Genomic DNA, 18278 nt, shown 5'->3' on the forward strand with positions numbered 1-18278 from the left:
TTGATAGTTATTAAGAGCATACGAATAATTTTTCATTTAATTTTTCACCTCCTCTCCCCCTAGAACCATTATTGCCCGTTGCCACTGGGAACCCAAAACTGCTGGACCACCAATTACGAGGGTAGAAGTAGAAGGGGTATTTGGTCTCCTAGACTTCCACTAAACTTGGGAAATTTTGGGCGGATTGATAGAGCCCAAGGCTTTGAGTTACATGGTTTGAACTTGGTTGCATACTCTGGCTGCAATTTTTCGTCATAAAAATATTATACGTACACTACATACAATTATCTCACCATTTTTTCACGGAAAAGCATTCTCTTCGAGTTTGATTTTGCTTCACAGCGCTATGATATCGAAAGTGAAACACGGAAACCACACGTATTTTTAAGGAATGCGTAACGGTAGCGAACATGGCACTCCAGCCAGGACTCAACAATTAATGGAAGCTTTTGAAGTGCATTCCTCAGCACGAGAGGAAGGAAGATATGTGGGGAGACGGAGTGGTTTGCGAGCTGTAAGTGTTCTGTAGAGGGAAGGGAGAGGGAGGGAGGAATGGAAAAGATTGTTGCGCGAGTGTGCAGAGGGTTGAGTACAACAGTGGAGGGAGGCCGAGGAGGGTGAAGGCCGGTGCGCGGCAGATGTGCAGCCACCTGCCGGAGAGCTAAAAGATTGGTCGCCGGGCTGGGAAAGAAATTATTCCAGAAGTAGAACGAAACGATCAAGCCCAAAGGAATGCAGCAATCGCTTAGAGCTTTAATAACTCATGAGGAATATTTACACCGAACTCTCACTAACCATTCCAGCGAATATTTCCACATAACGGAAAACAGACTTCGATTATACACTGGTGACCCTGAGAGAGCAATATCAGACAAGTAAACGGCGATACCATTAAAGTAAGATAGGCGAGCATTATTCATTGTCGTCAATGTGTATTGGAATCTTTTGCGAGTAGAAAATAATGCATTTTCCCGTGATACTAATAGCAGATATTTATAAGAAGAAGTATTTAACATTTTTACATGTAGAAGTATCCTTCCAATGTATGCATTGATTACGTTTTAACAAGAGACTGAATTTCCCATTACATTATTACGGTGATACAAACTGAAAATATTTCTGCATCACTTTTCTTTACTATAGAACATCCCCCGGTAGAATGACATATATTCTACAATTTATATATAACGCTACCTTGAATACTTGTTAATTAGAGGCCACCTTTCGCCATTAAGTCAGATAGGAAGACTTAATGGAAAAAATGCCCATTTTATTATCACAGTTATCTTTTGTCAAGAAAATTGGACAGTATAAATCAACGAGAGCCTGGGATAAAGAAGATGTTAATCATTATTAAAAGCACCTTTATAAATTACTCTGTTGTTGATGTGGAAGACGCAGAAAGATTCTTTGTGTGCCCTGAACGAGAAGCTTAAGAAAAAAACAGAATCCGCATCTTTTTTTTTAAGAGACGCTCACTCTAATCAGAGCACGTGCTTCGTGAGTCAGTCCGCGCAATTGGTTCCCTAGGCAGCGCTCTCGGCGAAAGAATGCGAAAGGAACGTCTTTTTCCTCTCTCCCCCACATGTTCTTTCTCTCCTTGCCTCCGCCACCACCCTCGCCCCTCCACTAACCATCCCCTGTTGCTCTCTCTGCCCCCCACCCTCCCTCCCAAAGTTCTTTCCCTCACTACATTTCCAATTCTCTGGAATGGTCTGGCCTTTCCCATTCCTTTTTTTTATTCTGCTCCCGGGACTTCTGATTGATTCTAAAACGTAGACAAAAAACAGCCTTCACGAGCTAATTTTTTGTTTTCGATCTATTTTGTGGTTGTGGCGAAAATGGCGGGTTTGGATTGTGGCACGTCGCAAAAGAGGGTCCGGCCTCCGGTGCTAAAGAGGAGTGAAATCACCGTGCGGATCTTAAAAGAAAACACTACAGCCTGCAGAAACGCGTAAGCAAAGAAGGACCTCTGCCAAAAGACATCTCCTGATGGAAAATATGTCAAGATTCTCGAAACACTGAACTGGGTTATAGCTGTGAAGTTAAATATTTAAGGTCCTGGAATGGGGCTGAAAAGACTAATGTGGAGGGGAAATCTGACGATTTCCTTTTCACTCACGTATAAATGATAATGGTGGCAATATTTACGAATGAAAATATGGTTAATGATTATATGAACATTTTTCAGGGAGAGTACGAACTCAAAAATGAAACTGATCTCATGAGAAAGTAGTATGGAAGAGAGAGTTACAGTAGGACTCATAGAATTAACAACTACCGATATTTTGGAGACATATTTCGTTTGAAACTACGAATGAGAGATTCTTTCGTAAGCTCAAGCGTTTTAATAGGATTTAGATACTCTTAGTGCTCTTATCGATCATTTTTTTACTTGATTAACACTTTAACCTACCGTAGTACAAAGCAAAACAAGCTTAGGGCTAAAATATCTTGTCAACAGATCTTATTCCTCACTCCTAGGTTCTTGGGAGAAATGAAAAAAACTTTTTGCATTATCTCGTCATCCAGACCTTCGGCAGGATGAGAAACCGCAATTTGAAATTTCTGTGCACCACCCAACGTTCTCGTCCAGTCGTTCGGAGGAAGAATTCTGATTGGAGTCATTGCCCTCTACAACCATTACGTCACATTTCGACCAAGCCGGCGATAATTTGAATCACCATACCGTCATCTCTGCCTTGCACATGGATTATTCTTTTGCGATTAATAAATTTTTGCCATCTTCTCCTTGCACTTCTATGCTCCCACCTGATATACAAGCATGTTGGAGGTGTAAAAGAAAGGGGCTGCCAGAGATGCGTCTCCATATCAGACGCAGAGAATTATTTTTTCCCGACCTTTCGAGTGCCACGACGCTCCATTGGCTCCCGTACCATCACTTTCCGCGAGAGAATGCGAAAGGAGCGCCTCCCCACCCTCGAACCCCCCTCCCGTTCCTTTCTCCGGCTCCTCATCCTCCGATCCACTTTCATCCCTTCCTCACACCCCCGTGCACCCTCTCTTCCCCCCCCCCCCCCCCGCGGGCCGTGCCGCCGCCTGAATTAATGCCTCCGCGATGGCAGGACTCCGAAGGCCGGGGAGCAACGACGGCTCATCGCCAAGAGTCCTTGGCTGGCCTTCTTCTTCTGCGACTCCGACCGCTCATTGCCTGCAATATGCAAGTGCGAGGAATAAGGTGCGTTCGAGCGGTGGGAGGGCCTCCGTACGTCGAGGATGAGTGCCTCGACACGGGTAGCGACGGGGCGGGACCGCGGAGACAAAAGGAAAGAGCCACCTCTCGGAATGGAATGAAGGTGGAAAAGTTGACGCAACCGTCTTGCTCGTGTATGGACTTGTCACGCTCATTAAAATCCAGATGAGGCCATCAAGCGAATTGCCCTCCCCTCTCCTTCCCTTCGTATCCCGCCACTGAAATGCGACTTCAACAGAGGTCTCATGAGACAACTTACGAAAGCCTCCGCTTTTTTTCAACAATGTCCATTATTCACACGGCTATCTAGCAAAAAAGGTGAAACGAGTTTAAAATAAAAGGATGATAAATATGAAATCACTACCACTAGCGGCGCGCCACCTCCCCTACCCTCCCACACCACCCACCGCCACCGACTACGAATGGGGAAAACGACGCCACGGCTCGAAATGGCATTCAAGTACTTCTGTGATCATCGACTTTCACAGAGAGGCGTGGAAATGTTGAAGTTACCAAGAAAGAACTTTTATTCCACCACGTTTATAAATATGGGTCATAGATGTACTACTCATCATAAATGACATAGAAAAGGCATCTTACATCGTTACTACGAGTAGTTAATATTTTTTTATCCTTATATGTATAATATGCTGAATGATTTAACATCCCCTGTCTTAAAAGATGGAATACAACTGCTGAATGTAAGCTGCTTACTTTATAACTTTATCCGCCCTGATAACTATTTGCCTAAGTAGACCTCCATGATGTTACCTAAACCTTATGATTTAATATAATTAACATGGCATAAGTCGTGATTTTTTTCCTAATGCCACTTTCTAATTAGCTGACATCGCATAGAATCAAATTTTTAAATAAATTTGCAAACCATTGGGAATTTGTTTACTAATTGATAACAAGAATAAGCGTTTGCAGCTTATTTTTCTTGGAACATTTCTAAAACCATTACTCCAGATGCGTTTAATAAATATCATGAACTGATATGTCCAGAACGAATTATGATCACTTGTGATCTCATAAACCAATAAGTCCATCGTCAAATCTTGTCTAAGTAGCTTAGGATATATTTGAAGTATAAAGAGAATGAAAAAAATATCTGCGAAAAATATAGTTTAGGAATGTTGTAGTAGAAGTTCTTCGATAGAGAGTCATTTTTCACGATGTTCATATCTACAGATAAATGAAAATCGCAATCATAAAATACATTATTTGTTCCAATGGAAAAGCTTCATTCCATTATCTATCTATTACCAAGCAGAAATAAGGCTATTCATGTTACTCACCACAAAGCAAAGTCACGCACAATCTCACTTATCAAACAAGATACGCGTAATCTAAGTAGCAACAATATGATATGTAATCAATAAAGGAGGATGAATATGCATATTTTCGATACCAACTTTGGCATTCTAAAATTCCATGCGTAATTAAGGTTTGGCAACCAACATACCTGATATGTCACTTCGTAAATGTTTACAATTGTTCTATCTCACCCAAAAGTATCACATGTTTCGAACAGAAAAAAAGAGTCGCTTTTCATGGGCGAGCAGAGAAAAATTGAAAGTTCTGAAACTTGGTGTTTCGAAGCCTTCATTTGGATACATTTTGCGTGTGCGAATCATCTCCCAAAAGTGAGAGGCATGATAAAAAGAAATTATTTTTTTGTGTTCATCAAAAAAGCTGAATACCAGAGGCAAAACCGTGGGCAAAACTCATGTGACCCCAAGAAGTTTCGAGCAACCACCCGTGTTTATATCAAAGGGAAGAATTTCCAAATTTGAGGAACAGAAACTCCCGCGTGTGCGTTCGTTCGTCTTTCTCCACGAAGGCACGCGGAGATTGTTTCCCGCGGCTCCTCCCACCCTTCAGCACAATCAACGCCCGGCGACGAGCCGCTCCCACGCTCCCGCCGCGCGCCCCCGTTCACCTTCCCCCCTCACACACACCCTGACCCCTCCTCTCCCCTACCCATAAACACCGCCGCCCTGCTCAAACAATGTCGCCCTTTTTCCCACCGCTCTTCCCGCCCACCCTCCCCTCTTCTCCATCCTCCTCCTCCTCTGTCTCTCGCGTTCCCATGCACACGAAATGTTTTCGAATAAAACTTGACGACGACGGTGGCCGTGATCTTGCCGCGTTGAATCCCAAGATGGAATCCAACAGTTAGTCAATCACACAATAAAAGGTTTCATTAAGGTGGCTAACTAGGTAACTATAGCAATACGCACTAGGTAGCATACTTTTCTACGGAGGCGAGGTCATTGATGATTTCGGATGGGATTCATCATTGTGACTATATATCTTGGAGAGGAGAGATAGGAGATCTATAAATGTGTTTTCCATTTTCTCTACAGTTCAGCCCTAAGGGGAATTAAGTACTACTAACCATCCGAAGGACTTTACTCCCCACAGAATGCCTATGAGAGATCGAAATACCTCTCGATTATTATCCGTTCCGACCCGACAATATTAGGGACAGATTCAGGACCCTCGGCATAGAAAGTCAGCAGTAAACAGAACAGCGTACCAGTGATTGTCAATGCCATACCATTTCTAAGTAAATGATAGACTTTTGTAAACGCAGGTCACTCAACTCTTTATAGCACGGGCGAAATTCATGGGCTGTCGAAAGAGCGTGGGAACAATGCGTGGCAGAATAGATGTGGCATCATGAGAGGAACAGGCATACGAATTTTAAACATATTCGCCTGGCATGCGTCCAAAGGCTAACTCTATTCAGGAGGAAACTTTCGTCGAAATTTAACTACAATATGGCACGTATATTTGTGGATACGTTTATTCCTAACCATGTACATGATATTCAGATGGTTAGAATTCAACCGCCAGTCTTTGAATAGCCAACATCGAAATACATGAAATTGGGTTTTGTATCATCATAATTAATTAGAAGTATATAGAGAAGGATAAATTGTTATGAAGATGCATGTCAAAGAAATGTAAAGTTACATGTGTTTGCCCTGGATTTCACCAGCAGTTTGAAGTGAGCTTTTATGTTATCATCCCACATCCAAAGAAAAATATTTCATGGAAACTCAGTCGATCGAGTTTGAACTGTGTATCAGGAAATGAGGTAATACCATTCAAACAGCTGTCGCATATATTTTTAACATAATACCGGATGACTCTTCTTATGAATTAGCATTTTTTCATCAATTGTAAACATGCACTCATTATTCTAGTTTTCTTTATTTCCATATTTGATTCTTTTGATAACCGCTTGTCTTTTTTCGTTTTTACCCTATATCCTGATAAATGTAAATATATGCATTCGTCTCCCCTAATCATTTGTACTTTGTAGTACAATAATGAAGAAGTAAGTATATATTAGTTTATGGCCGTATTCCAATAGACCTATTAAATATAATAAAGGCACATTTCCGTTCAACTACATGAAATTTAAAAGATGAACCTTCGAAACCGTTTTCTGTTTGCTTATAGCTACGTTAAATGCTGCGTGGGGAAGTGCGTTCGCACACCAAGATTATGTAATGTGCATTATTTTCTTTCCTCACATCTATGCTCTCTAAAACGACAAGTTAAAAACTTCTTAGCATTAGAATCGATTGTGATTAATGCACATACACTTCACCTGAAAGGTGGGACGATTTTACCCTGAAAACACAAATAAAAGGTTGCCTCGGAACACCAAGCACGTGAGTGGGGAAGGGTGTGTACTAATCCTGAATGAGTGCTGATAATAACATAAAGGGACTTTTTCTTCGTCGTCTTTCCTTCATTTCGACGAAATAAAACTCCATATACTCGGAATCCATGATTCCGAGACCAACCCGGAGGAACAATGAAATTTTGGGTGGGCCGGCGCCTACCCTGACCCGCCCCTGATGCCTTCACTCTGCGACGGCTATCATTATTCTACACCGCATACATGGTCGAATTTAAGACCACTCACCTCGTCACAAGATTTCCTAAATAGGCTGTTACAAGGCAGATTGCAGGCAGAAGGATAAAATGTCCTTGCTGAATGTTTTTGCATAGGAAGAGATATACACTGAATTGTTGCAAGTTCCGTTCGCCTTCATATTCTTAGGAAAAGAACTAAGATGCCGAAGGAATCATTTAGAAGAATCGAATTTCTGTGCCGAATATGTTCGTATAAACAGAGATATATTGTTACTATGCTATAAAATTCAGAGGCTAAATGGAAATTATGGCACCAGTGCCTACTTAGTCTAGGTAATTTATATATTTATAAATCTTTCTCAAATATCATATTTAATGCAAATACAATTGTTAGTATGCAAGAGTTAAAGGCAAGAGCGAGAGAGACGCAAGCTTCCAAAATGATTCACTTCGCGCTGTTAACGCCTAAAAAAACTGTTGAAAGGACAGCGATATCCCTTTAAAGTGAATTTTATAATAACTCCCAAGTCACGCTCGAGATGGTTGATTCCATGGTGATGGATGGCTCTTAATGATGATGGGAAGTTGGAGAAACCAAATGAGTTTTCCAGCCAAATTTCAGACATTTCTCCCGTACTTTAAACTAGATTCGTAATATCGGCAAGTAACAACGCTAGCGTATTCATTTTCGACGAAGTTGCTCCTTGCAACATTCACATTATTTAATCTCCGCCATAGCTAAGCGAGCGATTGGAGTTCATTTAGAGCAGGAAACGGTTCGCAGACAGTAAACACTGGGCATAATGTCCGCGGGGGAAAAACAGCGAAAAAGGGAATGCGAGGACGTGAAAGTGTGCAGGAAGGCGAGATATGGCGCGGTGTGGAAACTTTAAAAGGAATCGACGCAGGAATGGCGGGAGAAATCGTTAAGTCGACGGCTCGCGGAAGAACTCTCGTGCACGTATGAGCGAGCGTATAGCGGAAGGCGTTTACTCAACCGAGCACCCGCTCAACTGGCCCCCCCACCCGGCCTGTCATATCGGTCCGCGTACAAAGTGAAGGATGCCGTTCGCTCTCGTTTCGGTCCGCCAGGAGGCCCCTGGGAGAGGAATGTGGAGTGAGTCAGCAGAGGATCAGGTCGTGTTTCGAATGCCTGGGGCTTAAGGCGCGGGTATGAGGGTGAAGAACCCTCAGCCCCGATCCATGTCGACCTGGCGAATCCTCCTTATGCCTAACTTTTCCACTTGTTTCCTACACTCCGCCGAAATGTTTGTTACCTACGTAACTGTCGAGTTTATTTCGAGCTGCGGCTGATATTACCTCATGTTTTGAGAAATATTGAGGAGCAAAAATAAGTATTGCCTCACCGGAGTCAGCATTTGTTTTTACCATTCCCCTGGTGTTGTAGCACATTGAAACCTATGTTTTGTTTGTTTTGTCATCTGGATGATTTTTTTTGTTACTCACTAAGATCCTATTTCACCATATATCGCCTAAATATCCCCTATTGTTTATAAATGAATTTGGAGTATACACGCTATAAACGTGCATATTTATATGGATGTGTGTGTTTGTGTATGTCTATATATATATATATATATATATATATATATATATATATATATATATATATATATATATATATATATATATTTTATATATTTGTGTGTGTGTGTGTACACACACACCTATCTGTTTGTCTAAACTAATATATATTATAGAGAAGATTCGAACAAAACGACAATTATCAACCTTGCGATTGCTTCAATGAATGAGAGTAAAGGTCTGCAAAGAATAAGCCTTATAGTTAATGAAATTCGCACATTTGGGGAAGATGGATCAGATCATTGTCCTCTGAAGCCTGCAGTTACCAAGAACTTTATAGTTCCAAGAAAATAATACGCAAAGGCTAACCTCAGAAAATGGAAAGATAAAAATCGGCTTCTAACTCGGGACTTTTACAACTTTGAAGCCGAATGTTCTACTCTCTCGACTACAATACCAGCTTTAATTATATCAAAGTACGCAAAATTTAACATGACAGCAATTAAATAAAACCTAGTACTGGGAGAAATAATTTTTGCATGCATTTATTCTGAATGTTTGACATAAAAATTAAAACTATTGCCTTTTATTTACATCAAATCTATTGAAAATGTTACATAAGGACACCTAAGAAAATTGTACCCTTACCTATGACGACTATTGGTATGGGGAAGGCGTTCCACAGGGGCTCCGGGTACTTAGATCTCTTGATACATCGTGCAAACCAATGTTTAACCAAGGAACGGGATGGTGCTGCTGTAATGGTCTGTGCATTGGTAATGAGTGGGTTCGAATCCCAGAGGTGGTAGGATTTTTCAATAGTATCCCGAGTCCTACTTAGGGGTGTTTATGGATGGCATTTTAACTGATAAAGCCACCCGTCGAATAGGACGTTTGCTTGTGGGCCCCTTGACGCCTTTGGCTACTCGTAGGCAAATGCTGACGCCGGATTTCTCTCTGCCCTTTCTCATAGCTTCACCGGAATACCAACCAATCCCTAATGGTGCAAATAGCTGTCCGTCGCCTCCCTTAAGAACTAATACTAACGATACCATGTTAAATCGGTTGCCAATAACGCAGGAAAGGGATAAGAGCACCACGGTAAAGGTATGGAGGTCATCCATTTCGTCCGGGCCCACCATTACTGAACTTTGGTGATTTAACGGGAACTTTTGTGTCAATGCCTTGCCCTCCCTCTATTTATAGTTCATTGGTAACATATGTATCCAACGTGGTGACTGTATTAAAATGTGTGTCATCTGTTCACATTTCTCTTCCTTGACCAGGCCTGTGGTCCGTGGTGAACAGCGCCGGCGTGTGCTGCAGAGGGCGCCTTGAGTCTCAAGAGGGCTCCGCGTGGGACGCCATGGTCCGTGTGAACCTCTTCGGGACCCTCAAAGCGTCGCGCACCTTCCTGCCGCTCCTCCGAGGCAAAAAGGGTAAGACTCTCCGGAACCGCCCAAGCACTCCCCCCCCCGCCCTATACCCCGGTGACTGATCGAATGCTCGGAAATCACCAGCGAGCAGCGGATAAGCTGGTTGAATTGACGTTTTTTACAAACTGAAACTACCAAAATTTTCAATTATTGTGCTATTGCATTGGCAGTGAAAAATTATGCTCTATGAGCTTTTCATAATATTCGAATCCTCTTTCCAAAGACCTACCTTCAACTGAAATGAGAAAAATGAAAGGGTGTCTCAATCACCAATCCAGCCTACGTTTATTAATTTTACGACTCACGCACCACCTTCACGTCGCTTAACGCTTGAGTGCACGGGAGAGATAGAAGCTGAACGATGGACCCTGTAAATGATTGGAATTATTTATGTCCGATGCCGTAGATTCTGTAGAAACTACTGAGAGTTCTGTAATTATGATGGCCATGAACGAGATATTCTGCAGAATAATTTAATTCCGCATATGTCCTTAAGATACGTACGCTATGTATACTTGACACATGGAAAACTATGAGCACAAAATTATGCATAACATTTACGTGACATTTTATATAAACACCGACTGTAAATATATTTTTACAACTCTCGCAAATAGGAAATTCAGTAAGCAGTGTTTCAGTTTAACGTTATAACATCTCATTATAAGCTAAAATCAAGGGATCTAAAGATGTCCATAGGAAAATTACTTGTTACTAAGAGGATTTGGCTTTCTCTTCTAGAATAAGCTAAACTGTATAAGAATATCAAGTATGCTGGCACTAGTGCAAAATTAGGTTAGATGAAATAAATTGGGAGAGGACGAGGACATATTATTATAAAGCATGACCTCAAAGACCATATTAAGCCGTTATTCAATTCTGCATACTTTTTTCCTCCCTTTATTCCGTCCAACATGCCTGTGTACTATTCCTACCCCTTCATTGCCTACCTAATTTTCTCCCCTCTAACACAGTCTTCAACATCATTTTACCAATCAAAATGCTTTGTATCCATTTTTCCTGTCCCCTTATAATTTCTTCCAATAATCAACTCTCCTTCCCCACCATATATAGCACCCCCTCATTTGTTTTCCTTCCTTTCTGTCCACTTCACCTTTTCCATCCTTCTACACACCCACATTTCAAAAGCCTTAAATCTACACCTATCGACTTGCCTCAATGGACATGTCTCGGTGCCGTGAAAAACCATGCTCCTAATCAAAGTCTTTACTATTCTTTTCTTTATATGCTTATTCCACAACCCTGTCATCAACTCCCTCCTCTTTGTGAAAACTTCTTTGCCTAACGCGATTTTTCTCTTTATGTGCTTTCCTGTCTCCAGTTCTTCCCATACCTCTGTAACCATTTCTTCCACACATGCGTTGAACAACACAGTGGATGATGGACACCCCTGCCTTACTCCTTTGCCCAACACTGCCCATCTGGACTCTCAATTTCCCACTCGCACGCAACCATTATGTAGTCTAACTTAATTCTTTTTGAATCCACAGGCATTTTCTATCTATACCAACCCTTATTGTGTTAAAACCAAGTGTTACTTATAATTAGTCCCCGTGCCTGCAGAACTCTATTTCCTTTTCCCCACAGCCATTTCTTGTTCCTAAACCGTAGTCCCTTATCTCATCACCATCCCTTTCTTCGCCTATCGTCACATTCCAATCTCCCATCATTATCAAATGTCTCTCTTCAGGAACACCCGCGATTATACCCTCTTGCAGATCGAATACCCTATCGATTTCTTCCTCCCTACGATTTCTTGGTGGCATGCAGCATTGAACAATGACCAAGTCCGTTGACTCAGGTTTTCTTCTGCTAATAATATTCAGTCTTGCACAAACTGTTATGTTTAGTAATATACTATCAGTCGGTTGGTTTAAGGTTTAAATGCTACTTCCAACTTTTTGTTCAATATTATTGCCACCCGTCGCTGGCTCTCCTTCCCTCCGCTGTATATTATTCTATAACTATCACTCCATTAATCCCCCTTATCCTTCCGTCGGCTGGCACAGCCCTTAAACACTTATATTTTCCTCTCTCCGTCGCTCGCTTTATATTTTTCAATTTTGCTATCCTAAATATCGTCCTAATATTCCAAGTCCCCATTCTAACTAGATTTATGTGTCTTCTTTGCTTCTGCTGTCCATTTCATTTTACAATATTTTCGTGAGATGAAGGCCGCGGAAGCCTTGACTCTCCATTTGTCGGGTACGACACGACCGATTGAGTCGTCGAGTCCTGTAGCTGCCAGGACTCATTGTCTCTACCTATATATTGTCCGTTATGAATTTCTTGGAGTAAATAAGTGAGGTGGTTCCGTTGGCTCCCTCTACAGTGTTTTTAATATGACACCACCCGGCCGTCGTACTGAAGTCAGAACCCTTAGCAACCGCCTCACTGAGGAACAGACGCTGCGCCAAATTCCATTCGTCTGGCTCCTAACCCTTTGACCTATTTGGAATAGGTGACCCTACCAGGAGCAAATATCATTGCTCCCTACAGCACAGCACAGCTCTAGGGGTCAGAACGCATAAGGTCTTCCACAACGTCCGGATTGTAGTTCATGGGCGAGGGATATATAAATATACGTATTTGACGTCAGTTTCTCACTCCGAATGCTTTTACAGCAATCTTTGGAATCACTCTGTCCTGTCCACTGTACTAATTTTCAAATGCAAAAGTGTCACGATGCTCGGAGGAAGAATTTTATTGGTGGGAATCTAACGTGCACCTGTATACAACCAGGAAAATTGTTCAATTTCAAAGATTCTTTGGAGGATATGCTGCTTAATCCATGCAAATAAGTTGTGTAACTCGAATATTCTTGTAGATTAGCTTTAGAGAGAAAAGGTGGGCAAGGAGATGCCGCGCTGAGTGACTCAGGAAGAGGAAATAGGATAGCAATCTTAAAATCTCCTTCGTGTTTACAACCTGAACAACACGGGCAATTACAGATGATTTGAAGCCCCTTTCTCCCTTCCCATTCCCCTCACTTTGAAACCTTCCGAACACAAAATTGCTTTATGAGGAATGAAATATGCCCTTACTTGGACCAACTAAAATTAGCGCAACGGTTCCAAACACTCAAACGCCATGGTGAGTGCCTTGTGATTGGTCAATCGACAATACTGCCTTATCTGATTGTAGTATCCTCCACACAATTGATTTTATAACCACAGCACCTATTCTGAGTCAATTTTATACAATCTGTTACCATTCATAGCCTTCCTGTTTATCTATTTTCCGGGAAGTTCGAGGTGACTTTTACTGACCAGAAGAGATCGCATATTGACCATGTTTTTCTCTCTCTGCGATTGGAAAAGTTTGTTTAGCTGTGTAATGCATGGAATGATTTTTTTCAGATTTATTATATAAGTATCATGAGTCCACCATGATATTATTGATCACAATCCAAAGAATGGTCAGATTTGTTGTGTACCTATTTGTGTGCATTGTGGAATTAGCAGTTGTCCGGGAACTACGAGGGTCATCCGGAAAGTAGTACCCGTTCGTGAAATAAAGACACAAAAGTACATATTAACAAACATAAAAAATTTTATTTGAAAGAGGATACTTTAAACTACTTCTCAACATAATCTCCAAGCAAATTAAGGCATTTGTCATAACGTGTGACAAGTTTCTGTATTCCTGCTGCATAGTCCTTCGCCGCCAGCTCATTGAGATACGCGAGGGACCCATCTTGCACAAATTTTTGCATAATGCAGATGGTGTTTAACAATTTCATGAACAATTGTTCGAGAAACATTGGGAAAATGCTCACAGATGTCATCAATTGTGACGCGCCGATCGTTCCTCACGAATTCGTCAACTGAGCTCACCAGTTGGTCTGTAATGACAGACGGTCTCCCCGAACGCTCATCGTCGTGTGTGTTCCCCCTCCCCATGTTGAAGTTGCGACACCACCGCCGAACAGACGACTCGTCCATTACATTGTCTCCATACACCTCCTTTAATTGGCGATGAATATCACATGGGCGAACGTTTCTTGCATTGAGGAATTTAATCACTGCCCTCACTTCACAACTGGCGGCGTTCTCAATTTTTTTAAACATTGTAAACAATCACAGAAACAACACAGGCAATGCTAGCGTCACGCAACTTGGCTCAGAGAAGGCAGACAAGCCACTGAAGCTATCTGACCTCGTCCAGCGGCTACTCGCGTCGTCAGCACTTCATGCGGCACGAACGGGTACTACTTTCCGGATGACCCTCGTACTTGAATCTGACATAAATCTGAAATCTACATGACAAGGTGGTACATATTTTCTCCTAAAAACGACATTTAGAGGCCTTAGTGCAAAATAAATTAATGTCTTAACTCACTTAAAGATTGCTCCTCTTATTTTCTCAATGCAAAGCTTCTTCCACAGGAGTCATAAGGATTGCATTTCTGCATTCAAGTATTAATTTGGAAAGAAAAAGTCTACATTAATTGCAGGAGCCGCATTAAATTGTCAGCAAATAAAGATGAGAAATACACCTGATTTGCCTACTACGCGTATATGTAGTTGTGGTTCCTCTTCACTTACTATGGACCTGAAGTGTAGAAGTGCTCTGGAAAAATTAAATTATGACTGATTGTCTGCTTTATACGTGGTATTTAGTTTATTCGCCATTTTTGTTAAATCGGGAATCAACAAATTTAATTTATACATTATAGAAATAAAATGTACTTTCTTGAATATTTAATGGGCTGTCATTAACTCTTGAAATTTAAAATATTTACCTTCGGTTAGGTTCGGATTTGAATAGCCTCGGAGTATGATTCAAATATTAATATGAATATTGAAGATAAAAATTTAGACGTAAAAATATGGTAAAAATTTTAAGAGAATATAAAAGTAATGTTCACCATAACACATACTCCAAATAAATTCCATATAATCTGTAGACACTTGTGAAAACACATTCGACTTTTTTTTAGAGTTCTAGGACTAATATATACTTCTGACTTAATCGATTTCTCATATCCTTGGGTAGGAGAAACACCAATATTACATAATATTTTTCACTATCATCAAGTAATAAGTCGCCCTACAAGAATTTATGGGGAAGATATAACTACGATTTTATACAAGCAAGCGCGCTTGATATCTCATATTCTGCGCAATCCCAAGAGTTGTATTTGATTTTAGTTCTGCACTATTTTCGGCAATGGGGTCAGCGATTGCATCCATTCTGGTAGTAGAACAAGGTAACCATATTCTATATTAGCATTTTTCTAGCGCAGCAACTGACACATAAGGGCTCAATATTTACTAAGGCAGGTGTTCTAATTCTGAAAATGGAAAAGGGGTATCAGAAAGGAAGAATATCAACAGACAAGCTGTGCAGCTGAAACCAGCTGCACCGCTGGTTAGCGTTGCCATTTCTGAGAAACATACGTTAATTATGCATACTTGTAAAACATAAATTAGGCGTCTTAATAATATTCAGATGCCAGTTTACATTTCACATACCGAGTAACAAATCTTTTTAATTGTTCAAAACATTCGGCTTATTAGCAATTTTATTAGTCCTTCGAGGACGTTCCGTGTCTCGTAAGATGGGTCGAACTTTTATGCATTATTTCTGACACCTTTGCCGAAACGTATGCCTTCTAAAGACCCCTTAAGGCTTCCACCCCTCAAGAAATGTAATATCCCTGTCCAGTAAGCAGATTCGACAATTTCGGTGTGACATAGAGCTCAGGTGTTCAAATACATGGGTGTCACAAGTGCGTTACTTTTGTTTATGCTTTAAATGGTTGTCCGCCCTCCAAACAGGACGCATCATCAACATCGGCGCGTCGGAGGCTGCGACGGCGCTGGGCAGCGGGCGGCGCGGCGTGGTCCGCAGCGCGAGTTCGGTGGCCGCGGCAGCCAAGAAGCAGCACCAGCAGTGGCGCGGGGGCGACGGGCCAACAACACCCCCGCCGGCCCTCGGGCTTGTCGCCTACACGTCGGCGCGGTTCGCGGTGGAGGGGGCGAGTGCAGCCCTCCGCGCTGAGGTGGCGCCCCTCGGGGTGAACGTGATCACACTGAGGCCCATGGCGGTGCGCCCCGAGAGCCTGTTCGCACCGCCGAGGATCCCCACCTCGTAAGTCTCCTCTTCTTCTAATTGTATCCATGCGCCACCAACCTTGGGAATTCATTTTACGAGCTTACGAACAATCATCCTGCTATGAGGGATTCCTTCATATAAATCGATTGCAAAGATTTTCATGATTTTTTAACCAGATAAATGTACTGTATTGACGAAATAACGGTTTTTCTATATCGTGGAAACTCTTCTACAAGTCATCAAGAGGACGTTTTTTATGAGTGTTAAGTCATCAGGCATTAGTGTAACCTGTAATTTTTGGCACCAGGTATTCTTTCGATTTTTTTATTTCATTATCTATATATTGAAATGTAATGAAATAATTGACTTTGTAATTCCACACACTTTATTTAAAAACACACGACCCAGGTTTCGACGTTGAACGTCATCATCAGGTGGTCCTCATAGAAGCACGCTGGCTATATATACCTTCTGATCATAGGAGGGGGGGGTTGGTCAGAGAGGGAGGTCGGAGGGGTAAAAAGGTTACAATGTAGCTGGGAAGAAAAGAGAATTACATTTTTGATTTAGAAGAGTGGTAGGTCTAGGAGTGGGGAGTGGGAGGGATACAAAATTTCGTTGGCAAGATCATCTTTCCAACGGACACATTTCAAAATTTCTAACTGCTCCAAAGCATCGAGCCTTTGACCTTTTTCTTCAAAATGAATAATTTTTGTCACAAAGTCACTTTTGTGATCACTTTCGATGAGGTGTTTTGCAAAGAGGGATGTTATGTTCTTATTTTTTACACATGTTTGGTGTTCTTTAATCCTTTCTTTAAATTTCCGTCCTGTTTGTCCAATATACTTTGTGCTACAATCCGAGCACTTTAACTCATACACTCCACTCCTCTCGTTTTCGGGGACTTTGTCTTTAGTGTGAGAGATCAGGTTCTTAAGGCATGAACGACTGTAAAAGGCACATTTAATTTTTTCTTTAGGTGAACTTTTAATTACTTTTTGAGAAATAGTCCCAAGATATAGTATTCTCCGCCATTTGGCAGTGGGATCTTTTACATGTTCGGGGTTGTAAATGTGGCTTAAGGCTATTTTTGTAAGTTTATTCCGGTAAAGTTTATTTATTAGATCTTCTGAATACCCATTGTTTACTGCTAACGTTTTAATTACATTAAGTTCCCTATTTACATTGAATTTTGACATAGGGATAGCGGTCAAACGGTGGATCATTGCATGAAATGCCGAAAGCTTTTGGGTGAAGCAATGCCTTGAAGAGGAATTAATTAATTGGTCTGTATACATTTCTTTCCTAAAAATGGAATACTGTAACCCATCTTTGTCTTTAGAAATGGATAGGTCGAGGAAATTCAGGGAACCTTTTTCCTCTTTTTCACACGTGAATTGTACATTAGAATTGATAGAATTTAGATGTGCTAGAAACTGATCTAGTTGCCTATCAGAACCTGTCCACACACAGAAGACATCGTCTACATATCTTAACCAACAAAATACATTATTAATGAGAGGGTAGGCTGAGGAGAACAAAACTTTTTCAAAAATTTTGAAAAAGTTTTGTTCTCCTCAGCCTACCCTCTCATTAATAATGTATTTTGTTGGTTAAGATATGTAGACGATGTCTTCTGTGTGTGGACAGGTTCTGATAGGCAACTAGATCAGTTTCTAGCACATCTAAATTCTATCAATTCTAATGTACAATTCACGTGTGAAAAAGAGGAAAAAGGTTCCCTGAATTTCCTCGACCTATCCATTTCTAAAGACAAAGATGGGTTACAGTATTCCATTTTTAGGAAAGAAATGTATACAGACCAATTAATTAATTCCTCTTCAAGGCATTGCTTCACCCAAAAGCTTTCGGCATTTCATGCAATGATCCACCGTTTGACCGCTATCCCTATGTCAAAATTCAATGTAAATAGGGAACTTAATGTAATTAAAACGTTAGCAGTAAACAATGGGTATTCAGAAGATCTAATAAATAAACTTTACCGGAATAAACTTACAAAAATAGCCTTAAGCCACATTTACAACCCCGAACATGTAAAAGATCCCACTGCCAAATGGCGGAGAATACTATATCTTGGGACT

At 41.2% G+C, this 18278-nt stretch overlaps 1 protein-coding gene across 1 annotated transcript in view; it reads left to right on the forward strand.

Moving 5' to 3' along the window:
* The window catches only part of LOC139687456 (uncharacterized), a 74176-nt gene that overhangs the window by 33189 nt on the left and 22709 nt on the right, over positions 1 to 18278 (forward strand). Inside the window, exons 2-3 of the mRNA XM_071584622.1 lie at positions 9946 to 10098; positions 15900 to 16212. Coding sequence (XP_071440723.1) covers positions 9946 to 10098; positions 15900 to 16212 — 466 coding nt within the window. The remainder of the gene's footprint in view (positions 1 to 9945; positions 10099 to 15899; positions 16213 to 18278) is intronic.

The sequence above is a fragment of the Hetaerina americana genome, unplaced genomic scaffold, assembly GCF_022747635.1.
Source record: "Hetaerina americana unplaced genomic scaffold, ioHetAmer1.1.p SCAF_2, whole genome shotgun sequence".
Taxonomy (NCBI): Eukaryota; Metazoa; Arthropoda; class Insecta; order Odonata; family Calopterygidae; genus Hetaerina; species Hetaerina americana.